Source organism: Phyllostomus discolor, chromosome 8 (assembly GCF_004126475.2).
Source record: "Phyllostomus discolor isolate MPI-MPIP mPhyDis1 chromosome 8, mPhyDis1.pri.v3, whole genome shotgun sequence".
Taxonomy (NCBI): Eukaryota; Metazoa; Chordata; class Mammalia; order Chiroptera; family Phyllostomidae; genus Phyllostomus; species Phyllostomus discolor.
In genome coordinates, this window is record NC_040910.2 from 72,726,888 (window position 1) to 72,748,808 (window position 21,921).

At 48.8% G+C, this 21,921-nt stretch overlaps 2 protein-coding genes across 2 annotated transcripts in view; both read right to left on the reverse strand.

The window, feature by feature from the left end:
- LOC114515347 (NACHT, LRR and PYD domains-containing protein 1-like) overlaps positions 1-21,921 on the reverse strand; it is a 233,377-nt gene that overhangs the window by 72,577 nt on the left and 138,879 nt on the right. The window contains exons 3-9 of the mRNA XM_036033203.1: positions 19,592-19,762; positions 18,963-19,133; positions 17,265-17,435; positions 16,633-16,803; positions 14,950-15,120; positions 14,311-14,481; positions 11,601-11,902 (exon numbers count right to left, since the gene is read on the reverse strand). Coding sequence (XP_035889096.1) covers positions 11,601-11,902; positions 14,311-14,481; positions 14,950-15,120; positions 16,633-16,803; positions 17,265-17,435; positions 18,963-19,133; positions 19,592-19,762 — 1,328 coding nt within the window. The remainder of the gene's footprint in view (positions 1-11,600; positions 11,903-14,310; positions 14,482-14,949; positions 15,121-16,632; positions 16,804-17,264; positions 17,436-18,962; positions 19,134-19,591; positions 19,763-21,921) is intronic.
- On the reverse strand, positions 5,194-11,353 carry LOC118502111 (NACHT, LRR and PYD domains-containing protein 1-like). The gene is made up of 3 exons (XM_036033209.1): positions 10,809-11,353; positions 9,260-9,483; positions 5,194-5,588 (listed from the first exon to the last, which is right to left on the reverse strand). Exons 2-3 carry the CDS (start codon positions 9,372-9,374, stop codon positions 5,290-5,292), a joined length of 414 nt encoding a protein of 137 aa, XP_035889102.1. The 5' UTR covers positions 9,375-9,483; positions 10,809-11,353; the 3' UTR covers positions 5,194-5,289.

Consider the following 21,921-nt stretch of genomic DNA (forward strand, 5'->3'; position numbering starts at 1 on the left):
ATCATAATTACATTAGCCAAGGTAAAAACAAAGGAGAGAATCCTAGAAGCAGCAAGAGGTAAGGGGACAGTCACCTACAAAGGAGTTCCCATCAGACTGTCAGCTGATTTCTCCAAAGAGACCTTACAGGCAAGAAGGGGCTGGAAAGAAATATTCCAAGTCATGAAAGACAAGGACCTACATCCCAGATTGCTCTATCCAGCAAAGCTCTCATTTAGAATGGAAGGGCAGATAAAGTGCTTCTCAGATAAGGTCAAGTTAAAGGAGTTCATCGTCACCAAGCCCTTATTTTATGAAATGCTAAAGGGGCTTATCTAAGAAAAGAAGATAAAGAAAAGACATGTATAGTAAAAGGACAGCAAACTCACAAATATCAACAACCACACCTAAAGCAAAACCAAAAGAAACGAAGTAAACAATTAGAACAGAAACAGAACCACAGAAATGGAGGGCACATGGAGGGTTAGCAGCGGGGGGGTGGGAGGAGGAGAGAGAGGGAAAAGGTATAGAGAATAAGTAGCATAGAATGTAGGTTGAAAATAGATAGGGGGAGGGGAAGAATAGTACGGGAAATGTAGAAACTAAAGAACTCATAAGTATGACACATGGACATGTACTAAAGGGGGAAATGTGGGTGGGAGGGGGTACAGGGTGGAGGGGAGAGAAGGGGGGAAATGGGACAACTGTAATAGCATAATCAATAAAATATATTAAAAAAAAAAAGAAAATCTTAGCGCTGGGAGTAATGTGTCAATTTCAATGGGAAAAACAAGCAACAGTAACCAGGAGTGAACGTGTTACAATTACGTGCAAAGAAAAAGAAGAAGTGAAGGGCATTACAATTACTTGCATAAGGAGAAGATGCGTGAGTCCACAGCAGCTCCTGTGGACAGGGCCTGAGAGTTTGGGTCACCCAAGTTCAGTGTGAGCGGACAGTGTGGGAGGTGAGCTCAAGCACAGGGGAGCTCCTGCTGTGGTGCTGGGAACACCAGGTCCCTGTGGATGGAGGGAGGAGGAGTTCCAAGTCCTCCATGCTGACTGGATGGTCTTAGGGTCCATCGAGACTCATCCTCAAATGGGCACGTCTGCTGAGCAAGGTGACTGGGATGGCAAAGTTTTGAAAAACTAAACCATAAGAGGAATGATGGAAGGGACTAGAGGTGTTTAACTTGTATAGTAGGAGACTTAAGGGAGGCCAGGATCAGGCTACAGGTATCTGACAGGCTTTCCTCTGGGGATGGAGATAGAGCCTCTGTCAGCTGTACGGGCCAGAATTAAGTTTGAAGGGAAGAAGACACTGGATTAGTGTGAGAGAAAATAACAATACTGCTATGTTTATGAAGGACTGCTGTATGAGATAATATACTCAATACATCAGTAGTTTAATTTTTTTTGTAATAATACAAGTTAGGTATTATGGTCTTCATTTTATAGACGAGGAACTGGAGACTCAAATCAGTTAACTAATTTCCCCAAATCACCCAGCAAGTAAGTGCTAGAGTGGAATTCAAACCGAGGTCTGACTCTGGGGCTGGTGATTGTGCTCAGCTGAGCCTGAGTAAAACCCGTTTCCTTTCTCCACACAGGGAAGCTGTTGTCGCAGCTCAGGGGGCAGATACAACTTATTTCAACAGTAGAAAAGTGTTAGCTGTACTTTAAGGCAATGATTAGGGTACATTCTTGGGGGAGTCAGTACTCATTTAAAGATTGTAAGGTGTGATTCACTTCTGAAATTTTGTTATTTAAAAATTGTCTACCATGAAGAAAGCTTAAGGACCCAGGGTAGAGTTTCTACTCTTGCCAAAATTGGCTTAATTCATACAATCATATTATCATCCCATTCTCATTCTTTCAACTCACACCCAATCCATTATGAGAAAATTTGCCCAAGGCTTTTTGGATAACAAACTGTGTTAATACAGGGCAGTGTGGAGACATGAAGGTGCATGGGAGGGGGAATGAAGTTCAGAGTCGGATTATCTTCAGTTTAAATTCTGGCCATGGAGCTGTTATGTAACTAGAAATTTTAACTTCTTTGGGTTATTCTCATCAGCAAGTTAAAATAATATAAACTCTCTCTCTCTCTCTCTCACACACACACACACACACCCACACACACACATACGCACACACAAACATTCTGAAACTGAATTTCTGAGCTCCCTACGCTTGTCTTGACTTTACCTGGTTTCACCAAGGCCTCCCACACCAGAGTTCCTTCTTCCTTGTGTCTTAGGTACAGCCTGATCTTTGACCTGAAATGGCCAACGTGTAACTCAGAGAAGAGCTGGGCTTCCCCAGGGTTCCGATAGCAGAGCTCCAGTTCCTGTGGAAGGATTCATCATGTGAGAAGCCACCATTCATCCTGCAAGTGAGGTCTCTTCCCACCTCACAGCTTTTTGGCCCTGTTCAGCCCCATGGGCACCCTTGGATGACATGTACTGAAATTAATCACCACTTCAGGCTTTGCTCTTTTCCTCCTTTTCCACAAATTCTGACCCAGAAGAAAAAGGACTCAGCTGGGTGCCCCATGGATGAGTCGGGACTCATCCACAGTGTAGTGCTCACACATCCCAAACCAGATCCTTCTCTCCCTCCTCCCCCATCTTGACCCAAATCCTCATTTCTCCAGCCCACAGCCTGCCTTCTCAGTGGATCTTAAGTTTGACCCACTTTCAAGCAAGAGAAAATTTACATAAACTTTACATTCACATAAACTTTGGATTCCCAAATGTGTTTATAACATGCTCCCTGCCCATTTCTCACACTCAGTAAATGACACTACCAGTCACTGAGCACTCATGACCAGATTTAGGCATCGTTCTTACCTCCTACTTTTCTCTCCCATCACCTAGTCCTGTTGGCTCTCCCTGCACATGTCCTTGAATCCATCAACTTATCTTCATCTGCACTGCTACCTCCCTAGTCAAGCCTCCATCAGCTGCTGCCTGCCCTGTACCAATAGCTTTTTGACTTGTCTTTCTGTTTTCACTCCTAACTTCTTATCACTCATTCTTACCCAGCAGCCAGAGGCATCTGCATGAAACTAAATCAGCTGTCATATCACAAGTCAGACCCTCTAAGACACTATCATTGCACTTGGAACAAAATCCAAACTCCACACCAGGGCAACATGGTCAATAGGTTGACCATGGAAACCTGTCTGTTGTGTGACCACATCTACCTCCTCTCTTTGCTGCAGTCATTGAGCTCTGCCACACTGACCTCCAATTTGTCACATGGAGGTATCAAGGGTGCCTGCTACTCTCTGTTGCTGTAGGACTCTCTGTCACAGATGTACCCCTGCCAGACTCCTTCTTGTCACTCAGGCCTCAGCTCAGATGGGGCCTCCTCAGAGGCACCTCCACAGACTACCCACATGGCCTGGTGTGTTTCCCACAGTCTTTTATGGTTTTTGGCCACTATTTCTTTAATTATTTGTGTAAGTCTCAACCCACCAGGGTGGCATCATCCCAAGGGCAGGGCCTTCTCTGTCTTGTTCAGTGACCATCCCAACTGCAGCCAGCACGTAGTTGGCAGTGGGTAAACATTTGTTGAATGACTGAGTCATGTCTCTCCTCCCTTGTTAACAACCAACACAGCAGGAAACGATAGGGTATTCATCCTTGGATTCAGGTGTCCCCACTGGAAGGACACACGTTACTCCCTCCTGACCACTGCACATCCACTCCATCTGCCATCCCCACTTAGGAGAATTCGAGGACTCGTCTGAGAACATAAAGGAAAGAGGATTGACGCTGGTTCCACTACAGACTGTCCTGCAGTGGACGCTCTGACCCTGAGCAGCATAGTCTGGGCTGCATGAAAATGGGGATATCACGGCTGAGTGTCCAGTGTCCAGACTGCCTCTGCCTCTGGTGAGAAGGGGAGACCGAGAGAGGACAAAAGCAGCCCCTGAGGTCCAGCAGCTGGTCTGATGCTCACAGCTGGACCTCAATGTTGTTACAAACGCATCTGTGCTGCCACCTCAGCTGTGCTGTCCTCCTGTTGGACACACACAATCTCCGAGTGTCCCTTTCAGACAGGGTGCCGTGCAACCCACAAATGCCAAACACCATCCCACCCCTCTGCACTTGCGACTGCTGCTTCATAAATGATGGTTTGTGCTGGCTGAGTCTGCCCTCCCCAGAGACAAAGTCACTGAGGCTCCAAACGACTGAATTTCCCTGCCCTCTGACAGCAGCAGACTGAGAGCAAACCTCCATTTCCTTGGATCTTCCCCCAGGTTACCCAGCCATGTCCCAAATCAGAAATAGGTTCTTTCTGAGACCCTGTCCTGAGAGGCCCACGGTTCCCATTGGTGCGTGTTCTCAGGCTGCAATGAGAATGGACCTGGTTTGTTCACTATGGGTGTGTTCCTGGCGCTTGTACTTGGAGAGCATTGACTCTCTGGAGTCCAACCCTTCTCAGTCCCCCTAAGTCCACCCTGTTCTTGTCCCTGTCCTGAATGTGACCCTCACTCCTACCAGCTATCTTTCTCCCAATCTTTGAAGCCTTCCCTCTCACCCCAAACCCTACTTGCTGTCAGCTGTACCCCAACTGGGCCTGTCCCAGAGCTATTCCCAAGCATGGCCTCAGGCCTCAGAGAGGGGGAACATTGGGGCTGCTCACCTGAGGGATTATGTCCATCTCCTGTGAACCAGACACAGTGTATCGGGAACCCATGTAGACCGGTGTCATTGGGGGTGGCTTATGTAGTCGCACAAACTGGAAGGTGTTTTCTTCATCATCTATGGCCTAAGGACCATGAAGAACACTGATCAGGGAGGACGGTCTGGATCTGGCTCAGAGATTCTGCCCTGTGGAATCCTGTCTGAGTGAAGTGTGGTGGTGCTTCCACAAGTTTCTGTGTACGGAGGAGGCTATACCTTTCATGGCATATTCATGCCCTGCTATCAGCACCCCGTCCCCTGACTGCTAATGGAGAGGCCCATAGTTTGCCTCTGCCATGTGCAGGGCCAGATTATGGCAAGGCTAGAAAAGAAGTGAGGATAGAGGAAGGAACAGTTCTGGGTATGGAACCTTCCCATCCTCTGACCCTGGAGTGAGGCTGATGAAGTGTGAGTGACGCCTGATGAGTGATGTGTCCATGGTGAGTGAGGGAGCAGTGAACCTGGTTGAGGGAGGCCTTAGGGGCCCAGGACACCAGTCCATGGCTAAGGAGGGGCAGGATTACTCATCTCTTTAAATTTTCCTGCTCTTAAGAGGTTAATCCTTATGCCCAGCTGACCCATCTAGGGGGCTGTGTGGGTGCCTGTCATGTCTCTGTCAGCCCACTCTGGCCTGGCCTTTCTGGTTTGGTGCCACCTTGCGAATGGAGCAGTCATTGGGAATCAGGTAGAGGTGGAAGGTCACTTCCTCATGCCGGAGGTGATGGTAGAGCAGCACATTGGAGGTGATGGGAATGGGCAGGACAGCGTGGATAATTCTCAGTAGAACTCCGATGGGGGAGAAGCTGGGGTTCTCCAGGACTGCGTAGTGGGGCTCCACCCTGGCTGGCTTCTCCAGGACTATCCCCTCCTGTTTCATGTGGGCCACTTGGAACCAGGACATGTCCATATTTTTTCCTGAAAAGAATGAATTCAAGAAACAAGGATTTAATGCCCTCATGGAGTTAAGCTTTGCAGGGGAGGTGTGGTCCTCAGGTGCAGGCTCATTGACCTCCCTGGGGGACCCAGCTAGGAGAGGTGGTTGGACCGGGCCTGGTTTTTATTGGAGCTGCTGGCACAGGTTCTCTAGAGCGGGAGCACCTCTGATAGACCCTCAAGCTAGACCTATACTTAGTCCCTGGTCCTGGATCTGGGAAACATATTGACTCATGGTTACCTGTGCTGGATTCTGTAATAATGAGGTCTGTTGAGTGAAGCTTGTAGGCCTGACTTTTCACTGGTAGAGAACAGTAAGCAGAAAGTACAGTGGGAAATGGAGTGTATGGGTAGTGTAACTTTGTGGAGTGTTTGTCATGAACTCTTCAGGTCCTTCTCTTTGGGGGAGAACCTACTTCACCCTCATTGTGTGGGTCTTGGCAGGACTCAGTTTTTGTCTTCCACTTGGGAAGCTGCAGCCACCATGAAAAAATGACACAGGTGTGTGACTAGGACTGCACTAAGTAGGTGATTCTAACCAGGACCTTGATCTGGAGGTGGTAACACACAGGTAAAAGGACAGAGGTTCTTTTGGCAGCAGCCATGGATTCAAGGGTCCTGGAGTCACGGTGGCAGGAGGGACCTGCAGGGGCTGTGTCTGCAGCAGACATCTCCCCATTTTACTTGTGACAACATTGACTTCTCAGTATTTTTGTTTACTGTTTTTTTTTTCTTTAAGGTACCCCTTTTGTGCATAAATCAGCCAGTTGTGCTTTTTTGACTGCAGCCTAGGTCTCTGACCTGTGCACTAGGTGTGAACATTGACGACACCAGGAGAGCTCGAGGGATGAAGGCTGATAGTGAGAGAGACACTGGTCCAGGTGTCAGGAGCCCTGTCTCCATCCTTGCATTGCCTGGCAACTGCTGCAATGCAGGAGGTTTCTGGGCAACTGAGGGACATCTAGGAAGGCTCACAGGCCCTCAGTCTGCACGGGCACCAATGGGAACATTGCTGATTGCTGTTCATTCCAGGAGGGGCCGTGGAGATCACTACTTCAGTTGTCTCAAACCTCAGTTCTCAAACATCTCCATATCGAACAGTTACGTTCACAGATTCTCAGACAATTTGTTCACAGGAAAAATGAGTCAGAGGTTGATCAACACTTCAGTTCTCAACCCAACAACCCTTTCATGTTGGTACATGTATAATCAGTTATGCACCTCTCAGACACAATTCAGTTTTCAAACAAATCACTTCTCAAATAGCCTTTAAAACAAATTAAGCTCAAGAACCAAGGTTTCATTGTAAAAATTGTTTCTATTTTTCAAGCCAAAGATACCACAGTGGTGTACACCATGTGACAGAATGTTGAAATATTTACCTCTGACTCCACCAAGCAGTGCAACTATCATTACCATGTTTCCCTGTCTCATGAGTCTTTCTCTGCAGCAGCACCTCTTCATGTTTCCATCGCAGCAAGGAGCTTTGTCTCCAGTCTTCCCCACACTGGTTTGAATGGTCACAAACCCCTGCAGACCTTTCTAAGCCCAGTAGCACATGATCCCTGCTAGTGATGCAGCATCCCTGGTTCACTGCTCCCTTCATGTTTCAGCTCTGAGGTTCCTTCCACCTGAGTGCCATGATAAACAGTCCTGTAATGCACAGGAATGTTTCTGCAGAGAATCTGTCTATTTCACTGGGGTAGCACCTTGGAATCTATAAGTCCCAAGGGATGAGAAAAGTGGTGAAAGGATGTGAAAATTTCTATGAGTTGCCATATTTTGCACAATTGCTTCTCTAAGAGGTGGTGCACTTGGCACTGCCATGGTGACATTCGGTGGGTGAGGTCACCTTGCTCTCCTTAGAACAGGAATGTCCTTGGGTGTCAGATGAGGGAACCAAAACCTGTGATGTGCTTTTCCCAAGGTCATGAGCCAGCCAGAGCCCTAGGATGGGAGTCCTGCACTCTGACCACAGTCCTTGCGGCCATTGCAGACACTCTGTACCTCATTAATGTTGGCTGAATTCTAGAAGGTGTTGTGTGTGCATTCAGCTGGCCTTCTTGCTGTGATGACCAACTGTCCGGCCTGCCTGGGAGTGAGAGGGTTAAGAACTTTATGTAGGAGCTCACCAATGAAGGTAAGAAAGCACCCAGTGCCCAACTCCAAAGCCAGGCCACTCTTAGGCCCTAAGGTCTTCATTTCCATGACAACAAGGAGCTTCAGGCCAGGCAGCAGGCAACAGGGAAACATAGAAAAGTCTTGGTTTCCTGACTGGGCCTGGTTCAGTGAGTTACAGTGAGACTCTGTGCATTCTCTGTGCAGTATCCCAAGGGAAAAGTCCTATCTGATTCCAGGGTGAGGTTCCAGATGTGACCCAGAGAAAGATGGTGGACACAGGCTTGGTGGCACACCCTGCAGTAGGTGTGGGTGGAGCTGTTCTTCCCAGTGGTCATATACCTGGGTTAGAATCCCACCTCTAGTTAGGACTCTTCACTTCTCTGTGCTTCAATTCTTCATACATATATAATGGGGAAAGCCATAGTTCCTAGCTCACTATGTCATTAGGAAGATGAAGAAGATATGAATATACATGGACCTGCTTTCCATGATATCAGACAAAGAGTGCTCAGTAATTGTTCACAGTTGTAATCATGAACCATGTCCCAGGACCCTCAAAGGGAAGTGCCACCACTTGGTGAATTCACTCAGTTCTGATGTGGCTTTCAGTCTCAAAACCTTAGGCTAGATTCCTGGTGTTGGACAGTTTCCTCTTTCTTGTGCAAATCCTATTTTTCAGGTCAACCAGAAGGAAGCATGAGCCAGATGAGGGCAAGTCTAGGGTGTCCTCATCACAGGGAGGGGCCAGCTCACCTACACCCGAGACAATGGTGTGACTGGGGGGCTGGGAGCAGGGGCTGAGGCACATCTTGTCCTCTTAGGCCCTGTTGTTACATTCTCATTCCAGGCCTTGGACACATGATGTTTGTCCTCCTGCAACACCTTAGTGTAGAGCAGGGAGTGGTGGTGTAGCCCCAAGCTTCCCAGGCCAAGAGCAGACCAAGTTCTCATTGGTGGTAAGAGCCGAACCTACTGATTCCACTGGCCAAGCCCCTGTCTCCCTGAAAGAGCCCTTGGAGATGCCCTGAGCCAAGGTCTCACTTTGCAAAAGGAGAAGGATGTTGGTTGTGGTGGCTTATTCATCAGTCTATAGATGGTCAGGTGGGAGGTAGTTACCTGTCTCAGCTTGTTGTCAGAGCCCTCAGCACCTGCTCCTCAACTTTCCCATGTGAATGGGCCTCTACAGTGCCTGAGCTACCTTGCACCTCCCTCCCCACTGTTTTGCTCCCAAATCTTTCCCAGGTAACTTTCCCTAGTTGACCCTATCTGTCAAACCAGGCATAGCTGGACCCCAAGTCTTTCCCCTTGGGACTGGTCTCTGTTTCTACTTCACCCATGTTCTTCTCCTGACGAGCTGCTTGAATTATTTACTAAACCTTGTGGAATAAGAGAGAAACATGTCTACATTTCTGTAACCCTCCTTGAGTCCGTCAAAGGGAGCCACAAGCTCCCTCCTCAGAACATTGCCAACTGAGGTCACTTCAAGCCCATTCTTACCACTGTCACCTGCCCTCCATACCCCCACTGCTTACCTTGGAGATCTACAAAGTGAGGGAGGTACACAGCTGCCACGGCTCCTGGTTCGGCCTTGATGTCAAGCAGAGGCCCTGCCACCATCCAGCTGTGCTGTGGGACAATCCGGCTCATGAACTCTTTCCAGGCACAGAATTCAATCTCAATGGTCACTGGCCTCCTCACCACAAAGTGGAGACCCGTGTTGGGCCAATGGTAGGAGCCAGCCACAGGGAAGCAAACTCTGGGAGAACAGAGAGAGGTAGGCAGTGAATTACTCATTCTACGCAACCTCACTGAGTACCTACTGAATGTCTGACCCCATGCATGGCCCTGTGTGTCCAGCAGGGTGGCTGCGAGCTCAGATACCATTGTCAGAAGGATGTGGGTTTAAGTCCTGGCCCTTTTGCTCTGTACTGTGGATCCCTGAGCAAGTCATTGATGTCCCTCATCTCATTTTCTAACGTGTAAGGAAAGTAAGAATAGCGCCACCTCCTGGAGTTGTGAGTGATAAGTGACCTAATGTGTGCTGACAGCTCATACAGGTGTGGGTGTGGTTAGCTGTTTCTATAATGATCATGAGATAATAATAATACTAATAATGATAAAATAGGAAAGGGTTATTGTTTTAAGGGGTCCATTTCTCAATACTTAAAGCAATTTATATGGTGATATAAATGATAACCACTTGGAGCTTAAGGAAACACTACACAGAGATCGTACACTTTACCCTGGTTCCCCTTAGGTAAAAAGTGGGTCCCTGGGATGTGTAGCGTCTGTGTGTAAGTTGGGGGTAATACTGTCTCCCAGCTGAGATCATGTCTGTGACAGTGAATGGCACTGTGTGATGTAAGAGCTGGGGACTAAAATTATAGACGTTTATTACTTAGGACTGGGAACCCTGTGGAGGCAGGGCTGCCATATGCAGGTCAGGGCTCCTCGTTTCTGGTATGGTCCTTTACAGAGGGGATATTTATAAAGCAGGAACATGTAGATGGAATGAGATTTGTGAGACATAGCAAACCAAATACAATGAAGGGACTTTGTCTGGGTCCTGATTGGAAGAGACCACCTGCAAGGACACATCTTGGACAAATGAGCAAATCTGAATACAGACTGGGTGTTAGGTGACAGGGAAATAACTTATAAACATTGTTAGATATGGTAGTGGTGTTGTGGTTATGTAAGTAAAGGCCTTTATGTGTATTTTTCAAAGTGCATCACAAAATATTTAAGGATAATCACTTAGATTTAAAATATTATAAAAACAAAATGGGGGAAGTGAAGAGTTGAAACAAATATGGTAAAACAACTGTTAGACATGAGTAATTGGTAAGTGGAACTTCTTTAGACTCTGTTTTTGTGTTTCTTTGTAACTTTTCATAATAAAATCTCTTTTTCTATAATAAAATCACCAACTTAGTATCTTAGCCCTGCCACTGCCTGTTGGCTTGGCAATGGAGGGAACCTAGTGGCTGTGAGTGGGGTGTGGAGAGTCTGTTGGGAATCCGTGTGGGGAAGGCGGGGCTTGAGGTAGAGTGTCCTGGCAGAGCGAGTCCCCTCACTCACCGGTACAGACTCCTGCCTCTGTCAACCACCTCTGGAGTCACAGGCCCTGCGGGGCCCCAGAAGTCATCTTTGGGCCCTAGAGGGAGAAGACAGACAGAAGGGTTCCACCTGCGCTATGTGAGGGTAGCTCTTCTCTGGAACAGTGGTGTGGTGGTCAGCTTTAGGTTCCCCTGTCTGGTTCCCCTACACCCTATGCTCCCTCATGGAAGGCCCTTCCCAAGGCCGGTCTGCCTGGACCTTGGCAGGCAATGTGTCTGGAGCCTCTGTCCCTGCTCCTGGGGCTGCCTGCCTGCTGTGTGAGGAGGCCAACACTGCTGCCCCCTGACCACACCCTTCCACCTCCCCCTTCCCACTGGTCCAGAGGTATTGCTATTCCCAGCATCTATCAGGAACATAGCTTGTGAGAGGAACCTGGGTATAAAATGGATGGGCAGGAATGAAGAGGGGACTCCTAGGCCTCAGAAGCCCAGTGTGGGCCATGGGAGACTGGGCCCTGGTCAGTGTCTGAGACATGCCATTGATGCCTGTAGAAGAGGGGCCTCAGTTCCTGAGCCTGGGAGAGAGGGAAGCAGAGATCTTGTAAGGTTCTAGGTACGAATGTTCTCGCCCTGGCTGTCTTAGGGGGCATTTTGGCATGTCCCACACCAGAGGCAGGGGGATGTAGGGGATGACCTTCCACATTCCTGCACCCCTGTTCCAATTAATGATGCTGCCTCCCTGTCCCCTTCAAAGTACCTGATTCTGATCTGTACCGTTTGAGTGGGGATGTGTCATCATCTATCTGTTCTTTACCAGGGGCCTCTTTAGGGGAACTCAGTCTTTTCCTCCTGTACACAGAGGGGTTCATACTCCTTGAGATCTCAGAAGAAGCTGCTTCAGTGCACTGGGAATGACACAGAACACTCTTGGGCTGATCCAGGTCCAGGACTCCTGTGGGTTTTTGTCTTCCTCCTGCTTCAGTCTGTCTCTGCCTCCAACCTTTCTGTATCCCTCCTGTGGTCCCTGTCTGTAGATCAACTTCAAGCTGAGGCTTATTTTGCTTCAGGCCCCTCAGCATCTTTTTCACCTTGTTACTCATCTGGGTCATATCCACGCTGTAAGCACAAAGGAAGCCTGGTTATCCTGGGACCCCACATGACCTCATGGTCCTCAGAGCCCAGAATCATGGCATCTTCTACCTCCCACAGGAACCAATTGTAGGTTGGAGTCCCTGAAATCATGTTCTGAGATGGAAAATAGCATAGGGAGGTTTATAAGATGTGCTTCTGGGTCAACCCCAGGGCAGAGGAAGGGAAGGAGTAGGATTGGGCAGATGGACAAGTTGGGCTGTAATGCAGTCTCCAGGGACAGAGCTGACTCCATGGGACTTCTGATGTGGGGGTGACCCTCCAGAGCTGCTCCATACTGGGAAGAGGGGCTTGGTGTTTATATCCTAACAGTGGTCAGTCACTGGACACAGGCCATCCCAGGAAGGGTGGCCCCAGATATTGTGGGGACTAAGATTTGCATTTTGAATAAGTTCTCAGGGATGCTTGTACTAACACATTACGGTAGCAGTGCTCCTGGTCCCTGACCTCCTCTATTCCTCTAGGGAGCTCAGATCAGAGTCTCTACCTCTGCCTGGAACTGGCCCTTCTCTGACCAGCTAAGCCCTTCCATCTTTCAGAACTCAGCTCAGGCCCTTTGTGTGAGAGGCTGCAGTTGTGAGAGGCCATCCCTGTAGCTGGCTGCTGGCAGCACTCCCAGGGCCTGGGGTTCTGTCTTCATTCCTGGAAGGGAAGTGGGCAGCACTTCGCAGCAGACCCTGGAGGACAGTCTGTCCCCATGGCCTCAAAATGACCACAGATGAGTAGGTCCTGGGATTTTCTTCTTAGAGGCTGGAAGGTTTTCTGGAAAGAGAGAGCCCTGTTCCTGTTCTCATGGGCCTTGTGTCTTGGGGTGTCTGTTGGATTTTAGAGCTGCTGCCCTCTCTGGGTCTCCATGTCCTCATCTACAACAGGATGGCCCTGCTCTGCCTATTGTGAACCATGGAAATGGAGCATAGAAGACCATGCTCCCTGTAAAGGGTGCACACTGTACTTATTACTGCTGTTAGAGCAGCTCTCCCCTGGGGAGGGCGTGGGGCCATGATGTAGGAGGGACTCCCTCTCAGCAAAATCCTGGGAATCTAGGAAGGAAGGAGGGGACAGAAACCTTTGCAGGACATTCAAGGGCAAGCTGCTCTGAGGCCACCAAGAGGTGACCAGTAACTGGTGAGCAGGGCAATAACGCAGACGTAGTCAGGCCCAGCTCTGGAGAGGCCCTTCAACATACAGGGGTTCTGGCAGCCACAGGTGCCCAGTGGAGAGGGGCTGGGGTGTGAAGGTGCCAGCCCCATGGACTGGAGCTCCCTTGGGTATGAAGGGTCAGAGCTGGCTTTGGGGGACCTACATGTAGAGTGTTTAACCCCTGCTATCCTGCCCCTGCTGCTGCTCTGGGTTGGAGAAAGGGGGGCCTGTTGGAGGAGGAAAGGTTAAGGGCTCAAGCTTTCCTGTCCCCTCTGAGAACCAGCAACTGGAGCCTCAGCCAAGACCTCAGGGTCAGGATGTGAGGTTTGGAGGCCTGGCAGCTCTGAGAGTGTGTGACGGGGCCCCAGCCAGAGCTGCAGGGAAATGTTGCCAGAAACAGCTTGTGGGCTTGTTTTCAGACTGCAGAGGAGAGAGGAAGAGGCCGAGAGGCAGTGAGATTAAGGGTCCCTGCACTGCAGCCACACAGGGCTCTAGGGCTCTGAGCCTGTGCCTCTTCTGGGGTCTCCCCAGTGCTCTGCTCTTCACCTGGACTGCTGTCCCTGACTAGGCCTGGTCAACTGCTCTTTCTGATTCAGATCTGGGCCTGATTTCACTCCACAGAAAGCCCTCCCTACCCTTCTGTCTAATTCCATCTCTCCCCATGTTACATTCTCATAACATAGTGCACTACTCCTACCCAATCTCCACGGAGCTCAGAAATACACACTGGGTGTAAATATGCGTGGTTCTTGACTACCTGGTTCACACTGGAGTTTGAGATTTAGGAGGGCAGTGCCTGTCTCTGTACCTTGGCAAGTGGTGGTCATGCAGTGAATGAATGAATGATGATGAATGATGATGAATGAGGCGATGAAGGAAGGAAGGCAGAACTGCCCTGGAGTGAGGAAGTGAACCTGGGAGTCCCCAAGAACATGTGGCCTCACTAGTAGTTACGATCTGATCCCTTCAAGTCTGCTCCCAGGGCTGTCCTGTGTTACATGCATTTTATTTCATCACAGTCTATGAGGTGGATATGACAGTTCCAATAGACAGATGAGAAAACCGAGTCTCAATGGACAGCTGCCCACATCCCTGGGCCTAAGTAAAAAGGGGAGCTGGTAGGGAAGGCAGGCTGGCAATTCATTATTCTGCTGTCCATTTCAGGGCCCTCCTCTCCTTTCCATTCTTTGCTCTCCTTCCCACCCTCTGCCCTGCAGGGACCCACAGGGCCTTACCGCAGGAGCCTGAGTTGGCAGGTGGGCTGCCCAAGCCCTTTACAGAGCTGCTTCATGCCATGGTCACCCAGGTTGTTCTTCCTCAGGTCCAACTCTGTCAGGCTGGGGCTGTCACTGAGCATGGAGGCCAGGTCCTGGCAGCAGCCAGATGTGAGGCCACATCTGATCAGCCTGTGGGAGAGATTTGCACAGGCTCATCATCATTGTTCACAAGGTCCCTCCTCGGGGTAACTGGGGTCTGGTTTCCTTTTCTGTACTGTGTCCCTGTGGGGGTCCTTGGTGACATCAAAGGAAGACAAAGACGTGTCTGGCTGCAGTAACTTGGGAGACTTTAACTTTCTCCTGCAGCTAATGAGCCACTAAGGATGCAGCTAGTGACTGTTTCTGACTCCTGGGTGACACTCACCAACCTCACTACTCTCCATATCAACTCGGTGCATTTAATTTGCCCAATGTTCCACTTGCACACTGAGTTTAACTGTTAATTCAGCAGCTAGCCAAATGCCCACTTAGCTAACATGGGATGCTTGGTGAGTTTCAACTTCAGGGTATCTACTTGCTCCTCACCCCATCATCCCATCCTGCCTAGCTCTCAGTTTATGCCCCAACCTTCTAAGAGTGTGAATGAAGAACAATTACAGCAGTCGCTGCAGCTTGCAGGTGGACACTCTTAGCTTCTGGAAAAGGTGCTGGGCTCCGATGTCCAGCAGCTCGTTGAAGCTCAGGTCCAGCTCAGTCAGGTTCCTGTTGGTACTCAACCCACAGGCCATGTCCAGGTACACTTCTGCAGTGAGGTGGTGGTCAGCCAACCTGTGGGAGACATGCACAGTTAGCTTTAACTTTACTCACCTAATGATTTTACAGTACAAACACCGACTAGCACCCACTGGCACCACTCTGGATCAGGCAGAGGTATGTGAGACCCACAAACCCCAGAAATGCACAGGTACTGGGGGATGACATTGAAATGAAGAACAGTAGGTCAGTTTTTAGGTTTGTTTTGATCAAAGCCTTCCATGTTTCAATGTCTTTGGAGTTAGACTCAAGGTCCTGGTGTTTGACTATGGGACACTGGAGATTTGGTTTCATGTCATCTCTGTGCTCATCTTGTATCCTTCTTTATCTGCATCCTCACTGAGCTCCTTGCAGTTCCTTAAACACTCCAGGCACAGTCTCATCTCAGGGTCTTTGCACCTGCTGTTTCTTCTGACAGGGACAATGTTCTCACCTGATACCTCAGGGTGTGTTCTCTCATCTGGTTCAGGAATTTGGTCAAAAGTTCCCCTGGGGAAATCTTGCCTCTTGACCCTTCTTGTTTAAAATTGCAGCTGCAGCCTCAGCCCCCATTCCTTTCTGCTTTACTTTCCTCTATAGCTCAAATCACATGAAATATATTTTACATATTTATTTGCTCTTTGTTTGTTCTCATGAATGGATGTTCCATGAGGAAGGAGTTTACATTTCCATTGAACCCTAGCACCTAGTGCCGTGTCTCACACATAGTAGGAACTTATAAGTATGTGTTTAATGAGTGAATGAAATAGAGTGAAGAGGGGCATGATGGGTGAAGCTGAAGGCAGAGGTACAGAGGGTGAATTTTGACCAGGCAGGGAAGAAGGAACAGACATATGAGGTGTCTTGAAAGGTGGGTAAGAGCACATCTAGATGAGGTGGAAGGACGGGAGTCATCTGTCTGGAGAGTGGATGTGAGCTTACAGAACATGTTTAGTGACGTTAAGAGAAAGGCTACCAGAGGAGAGAAGTTTGAGGGTAAAGATAGAAAATAACTAGAGAGTGGTACACCTTGAAAGTGCTTATTAGATATTTGGATCTTGTTCTGGTGGCAATGTGGAGCCTGTAAACATTCCTGAGCTGGGGGTAGTCATGTATTATTTGCATTGCTTGGCACAAGAGGTATGGAATGAATGAATGATGATGAATGCTGATGAGTGAGGCAATGAAGGAAGGAAGGCAGAACTGCCCTGGAGTGAGGAAGTGAACCTGGGAGTCCCCAAGAACATGTGGCCTCACTAGTAGTTACGATCTGATCCCCTCAAGTCTGCTCCCAGGACTGTCCTGTGTTACATGCATTTTATTTCATCACAGTCTATGAGGTGGATATGATAGTTCCAATAGACAGATGAGAAAACCGAGTCTCAATGGACACCTGCCCACATCCCTGGGCCTAAGTAAATAGGGGAGCTGGTAGGGAAGGCAGGCTTGCAATTCATTATTCTGCTGTCCATTTCAGGGCCCTCCTCTCCTTTCCATTCTTTGCTCTCCTTCTCACCCTCTGCCCTGCAGGAACCCACAGGGCCTTACCGCAGGAGCCTGAGTTGGCAGGTGGGCTGCCCAAGCCCTTTACAGAGCAGCCTCATGCCGTGGTCACCCAGGTTGTTCTTCCTCAGGTCCAACTCTGTCAGGCTGGGGCTGTCACTGAGCATGGAGGCCAGGTCCTGGCAGCAGCCAGATGTGAGGCCACATCTGATCAGCCTGTGGGAGAGATTTGCACAGGCCCATCATCATTGTTCGCAAGGCCCCCCCTCCTCGGGGTAACTGGGGTCTAGTTTCCATTTCTAGTACCTGTGTCCCTGTGGGGGTCCTTGGTGATATCAAAGGAAGACAAAGACATGCCTGGCTGCAGTAACCTGGGTGATTTTAACTCTCTCCTGCATGAGCTAGTCACTGTTTCTCATTCCTGTATGAGTCTCACTACCTTGCTAGTCTCTATATGAACTTGGTATATAGTTAATTTACCCAACATTCCACTTTCACACTAGGTCTAACTGTTAACTGCATCAGCCAGCCAGGCTCCCACTTAGCTGACATGGGATGCTTTGGCGCATTTCAACATGAAGGCATCTACCTACCCACCATCCCATCACCCCATCCAGCCTAGCTCTCATTTTCTGTCTTCCCCATCCTTCCAAGTAGTGTCAATGAGGAGCAATTACAGCAATCGCTGCAGCTTGCAGGTGGACACTCTCAGCTTCCTGAAGAGGTGCTGGGCTCCGATGTCCAGCAGCTCGTTGAAGCTCAGGTCCAGTTCAGTCAGGTTCATGTTGGTGCTGAGCCCACAGGCCAGGTCCTGGCAGCCCTTTGCTGTGAGGCCACAGTCAGCCAGCCTGTGGGAGACATGCACAGATAGCCTTGAGTTTACTCACCTGCTGATTGTATAGTACACATACCCAGTAGCACCCACGGGCACCTCTCTGGGTCAGGCAGAGGTATGTGAGACCCACAAACCCCAGAAATGCACAGGTACTGGGGTACTGGGGGATGACATTGAAATGAAGAACAGTAGGTCAGTTTTTAGGTTTGTTTTGATCAAAGCCTTCCATGTTTCAATGTCTTTGGAGTTAGACTCAAGGTCCTGGTGTTTGACTATGGGACACTGGAGATTTGGTTTCATGTCATCTCTGTGCTCATCTTGTATCCTTCTTTATCTGCATCCTCACTGAGCTCCTTGCAGTTCCTTAAACACTCCAGGCACAGTCTCATCTCAGGGTCTTTGCACCTGCTGTTTCTTCTGACAGGGACAATGTTCTCACCTGATACCTCAGGGTGTGTTCTCTCATCTGGTTCAGGAATTTGGTCAAAAGTTCCCCTGGGAAAATCTTGCCTCTTGACCCTTCTTGTTTAAAATTGCAGCTGCAGCCTCAGCCCCCATTCCTTTCTGCTTTACTTTCCTCTATAGCTCAAATCACATGAAATATATTTTACATATTTATTTGCTCTTTGTTTGTTCTCATGAATGGATGTTCCATGAGGAAGGAGTTTACATTTCCATTGAACCCTAGCACCTAGTGCCGTGTCTCACACATAGTAGGAACTTATAAGTATGTGTTTAATGAGTGAATGAAATAGAGTGAAGAGGGGCATGATGGGTGAAGCTGAAGGCAGAGGTATGGAGGGTGAATTTTGACCAGGCAGGGAAGGAGGAGCAGACATATGAGGGGTGCCTTGAAAGGTAGGTAGGAGTTCACCTAGGTGAGGTGGAAGGACGGGAGTCATCTGGCTGGCAGAGTGGGTGTGAGCCTATAGCACATAATGTTTAATGAACTTGAGAGAAGGGCCATCTGAGGGTTGATACAGTTTGTGGGTAAAGATAGAAAATATCAAGTTGGTGGTAAGTGTTGAATGTGCTTATTAGATATTTGGATCTTGTTCTGGTGGCAATGAGGAGCCAGTAAAATTTCTTGAGGTGGGTAGTCATGTGTCTTTTGCATGGCTTGGCACATGGGAGGTATGGAATGAATGAATGATGATAACAGAGGCAGTGAGGAAGGAAGGGAGGACTACCCTGGTGTCAAGTGAACTTGGGAGTCCCCTAGGACATGTGGCCTCACTGCTGGTTATCATTTGATCCTCTCAAGTCTGCTCCCAGGACTGTCCTGCTTTTACATGCATTGTATTTCATCACTGTATAGATAGATATGACGTTCCATTATACAGATGAAGAAACTGGTCTCAGGTGTAGACCTGCTCACATCTCTTGGCCCTAGTAAGTGGCAGAACTCTAGGGAAGGCAGGCTGACAATCCATTTTTTTGTCCCTTTACCTCTCCTGTTCAATTCAGGGCTCACACCCCTTTTTATTCCTCCATGTTCTCGTACCTGCCCTCTGCCCTGCAGGGACCTACAGGGCCTTACCTCAGCAGCCTGAGGTGGCAGGTGGGCTGCCCAAGCTTTTTACAGAGCTGCTTCATTCCCAGGTCACCCAGGTCATTCAGCTGAAGGTCGAGCTCTGTCAGGCTGCGGCTGTCACTGAGCATGGAGGCCAGGTCCTGGCAGCAGCCAGATGTGAGGCCACATCTGACCAGCCTGTGGGAGAGATTTGCACGGGTCCATCATCACTGTTTGCAAGGCCATCTTCTCAGGGTAACTGGGGTCTGGTTTCCCTTTCTGTACTGTATCCCTTTAGGGGTCCTTGGTGACATCAAAGGAAGACAAAGATATGTCTGGCTGCAGTAACTTGGGAGACTTTAACTTTCTCCTGCAGCTAAGGAACCACTAAGGATGCAGCTAGTCACTTTTTCTCACTCCTCTGTGACACTCACCAACCTCTCTACTTACCATATCAACGTGGTACAATTACCCAATATTCCAGTTACACAGTGGGTCTAATTGTTAACTTAGGCTGCCATTTGCCCTCTTAGCTGACACAGGATGCTTTCAGCACAAGGGCATCTACCTGCTCTCCAGCCCATCACTCCATCCTGCCTAGCTCTCACTTTCTCTGTGTCCCATCCTTCCAAGAAGCGTCAATGAGGAGTAATTACAGCAGGTGCTGCAGTTTGGCAGTGGGCACTCTCAGCCTCTGAAAAATGTGCTGGGCCCCGGTGTTCAGAATCTTGTTGAAGCTCAGGTCCAGCTCAGTCAGGCTTCTGTTGGCACTCAGCCCACAGGCCAGGTCCTGGCAGCTCTCTGCTGTGAGGCCGCAGTTAGCCAACCTGTGGGAAACATGCACCAAAAGCCTTGAGTTTATTCACCTGTTGATTCCACTAGCACTCGCTGGCACCTCTCTGGGTCAGGCAGAGTTAAGCAAGATCCCCAAACCCATAGAAATCACATGTACCGGGCAATGACATAGACGCAAAAAAACACTAAGTCAGTTCTCAGGTCCGTTTTGATCAAAAGCCTGTCATGTTTCCATGTCTTTGGAGTTAGACTCAAGATCTTGCTTGGTCTTTGACTGTGGGACACTGGAGATTTGGTTTCATGTCATCTCTGTGCTCATCTTGTATCCTTCTTTATCTGCATCCTCACTGAGTTCCTTGCAGTTCCTTAAACATTCCAGGCACAGTCTCATCTCAGGGTCTTTGCACCTGCTGTTTCCTCTGACAGCGACAATGTTCTCACCTGATACCTCAGGGTGTGTTCTCTCATCTGGTTCAGGAATTTGGTTAAAAGTTCCCCTGGAGAAATCTTGCCTCTTGACCCTTCTTGTTTAAAATTGCAGCTGCAGCCTCAGCCCCCATTCCTTTCTGCTTTACTTTCCTCTATAGCTCAAATCACATGCAATATATTTTACTTACTTATTTGCTTTTTGGTTTTTCCTCATAAATGTATGTTCTATGAGAAAGGAGTTTCATTTTAGTTGTACCCCAGTGCCTTTAGCAGTCCTACACATAGTACGACTTAGTAGGTGTACTAAGTAGGGCAGGTGGAATGCATTTGAAGGAAGGGAGTATGGGGTTAATTTTGACCAGGGAAGGAGGAGCAGACATATGAAAGGTGCCTTGAATGGTGGGAAGGAGTTCACCTAGATGAGGTGGAGGGAGGGGAGTCTCCTGGCTGACAGGGTGGATGTGAACTTATAGCATGTGTTTAGTGATTTGTCAGAAAGGCTTCCTGAGGGGAGATGAAGTTTAAGGGTAGAGAGAGAAAATATCAAGATGATGGTAGGTCTGGAATGTGCTTATTAGATGTGTGGACCTTGTTCAGGTGGCAGTGATGGGCCAGTGAAAGTTCTTGAGGAGGGGTAGTCCTTGCATTGCTTGGGAATGATCCCTGATGGTGAGTGGAGGATGGTTGGATGGGGTCAAGAAGGAAGCAGGTGGTCCAGGTGGGAGAGGATGAGCACTGAGGTCAGAGCAGTGCCACAGGCACTGCTCATTGCTCATTGCTCAGTGCTCACCCAACAGCACTTGGTGCCCCTGTAGATGTGGGGCAGGAGGCTTCTAGAGTGGATACGGAGCTGGTACTGCAGCCACGTACCTCGAGAATCAGTGTGAGAGGAGGCAGCATCAGCCTCACGGATGTATAGCCTGTGCAGTTGTTGGGGTTTGTTGCTCTGTGTTTGCCATCTTGAGTTCCTTAATAATTTTATCTGCTAATTTGTGTTTTGTAAGTGAATTTTGGTGGGACAATGGAGCTTTGGGTCACATGTGTCCCCATCTCCTGCCACTTCCCCCTTCTGCAGGAAGAGTTCTTGGCCACCCACTTCCCTGTCCCTTGATATTGTGGGGCCCCGGATAGCCTTCCCATCAGGCAGAGTGAGGATCAGGGCTGGCTTTGGAGTGAGGCTTGGTGACAACAGCATAGCATGATTTAGTGATTTTGGGGGGCAAGTCTTTTGCCCACTGTGATTCATATATTCAGTGCATCATGGAAATACCCTGGGAGGTAATGAGTCCCATGTGCTTTAAGTTTGAATGGTGTCTCTGACAGTCTTCTCTGTACTGTGGTTTGGGGTGATGGGACCATGGGAGGAGGAGATGTCTAGGGCATGGTGCATGGGTCTGGTGCCATGCAGGAGGAGAAGCCTGGCATGTGTTAAGCTGTGCTCACAATGACTTGTGGGTAGGGCCCTCAGGCACCTGAGAGCATCTGCATGCACCTGCAGCATGACGAAGGAATAGCAACTTTAAGTAGCAATTAAAAAATAGTTCATGGCCAAGATGGAGATATAGGTAGATACACTTTGCCTCATCCCACAACCAAAAGAAGGACAACAACAAATTTAAGAAAGAAAGAAAGAAAACAACAACAACAACCAGAACTACCAGAAAATCAAACTGTATGGAAGTCTGACAACCAAGGAGTTAAAGAAGAAACATTCATTCAGACTGGTAGGAGGGGTGGAGATGGGCAGCCTGGGCAGAAAGGA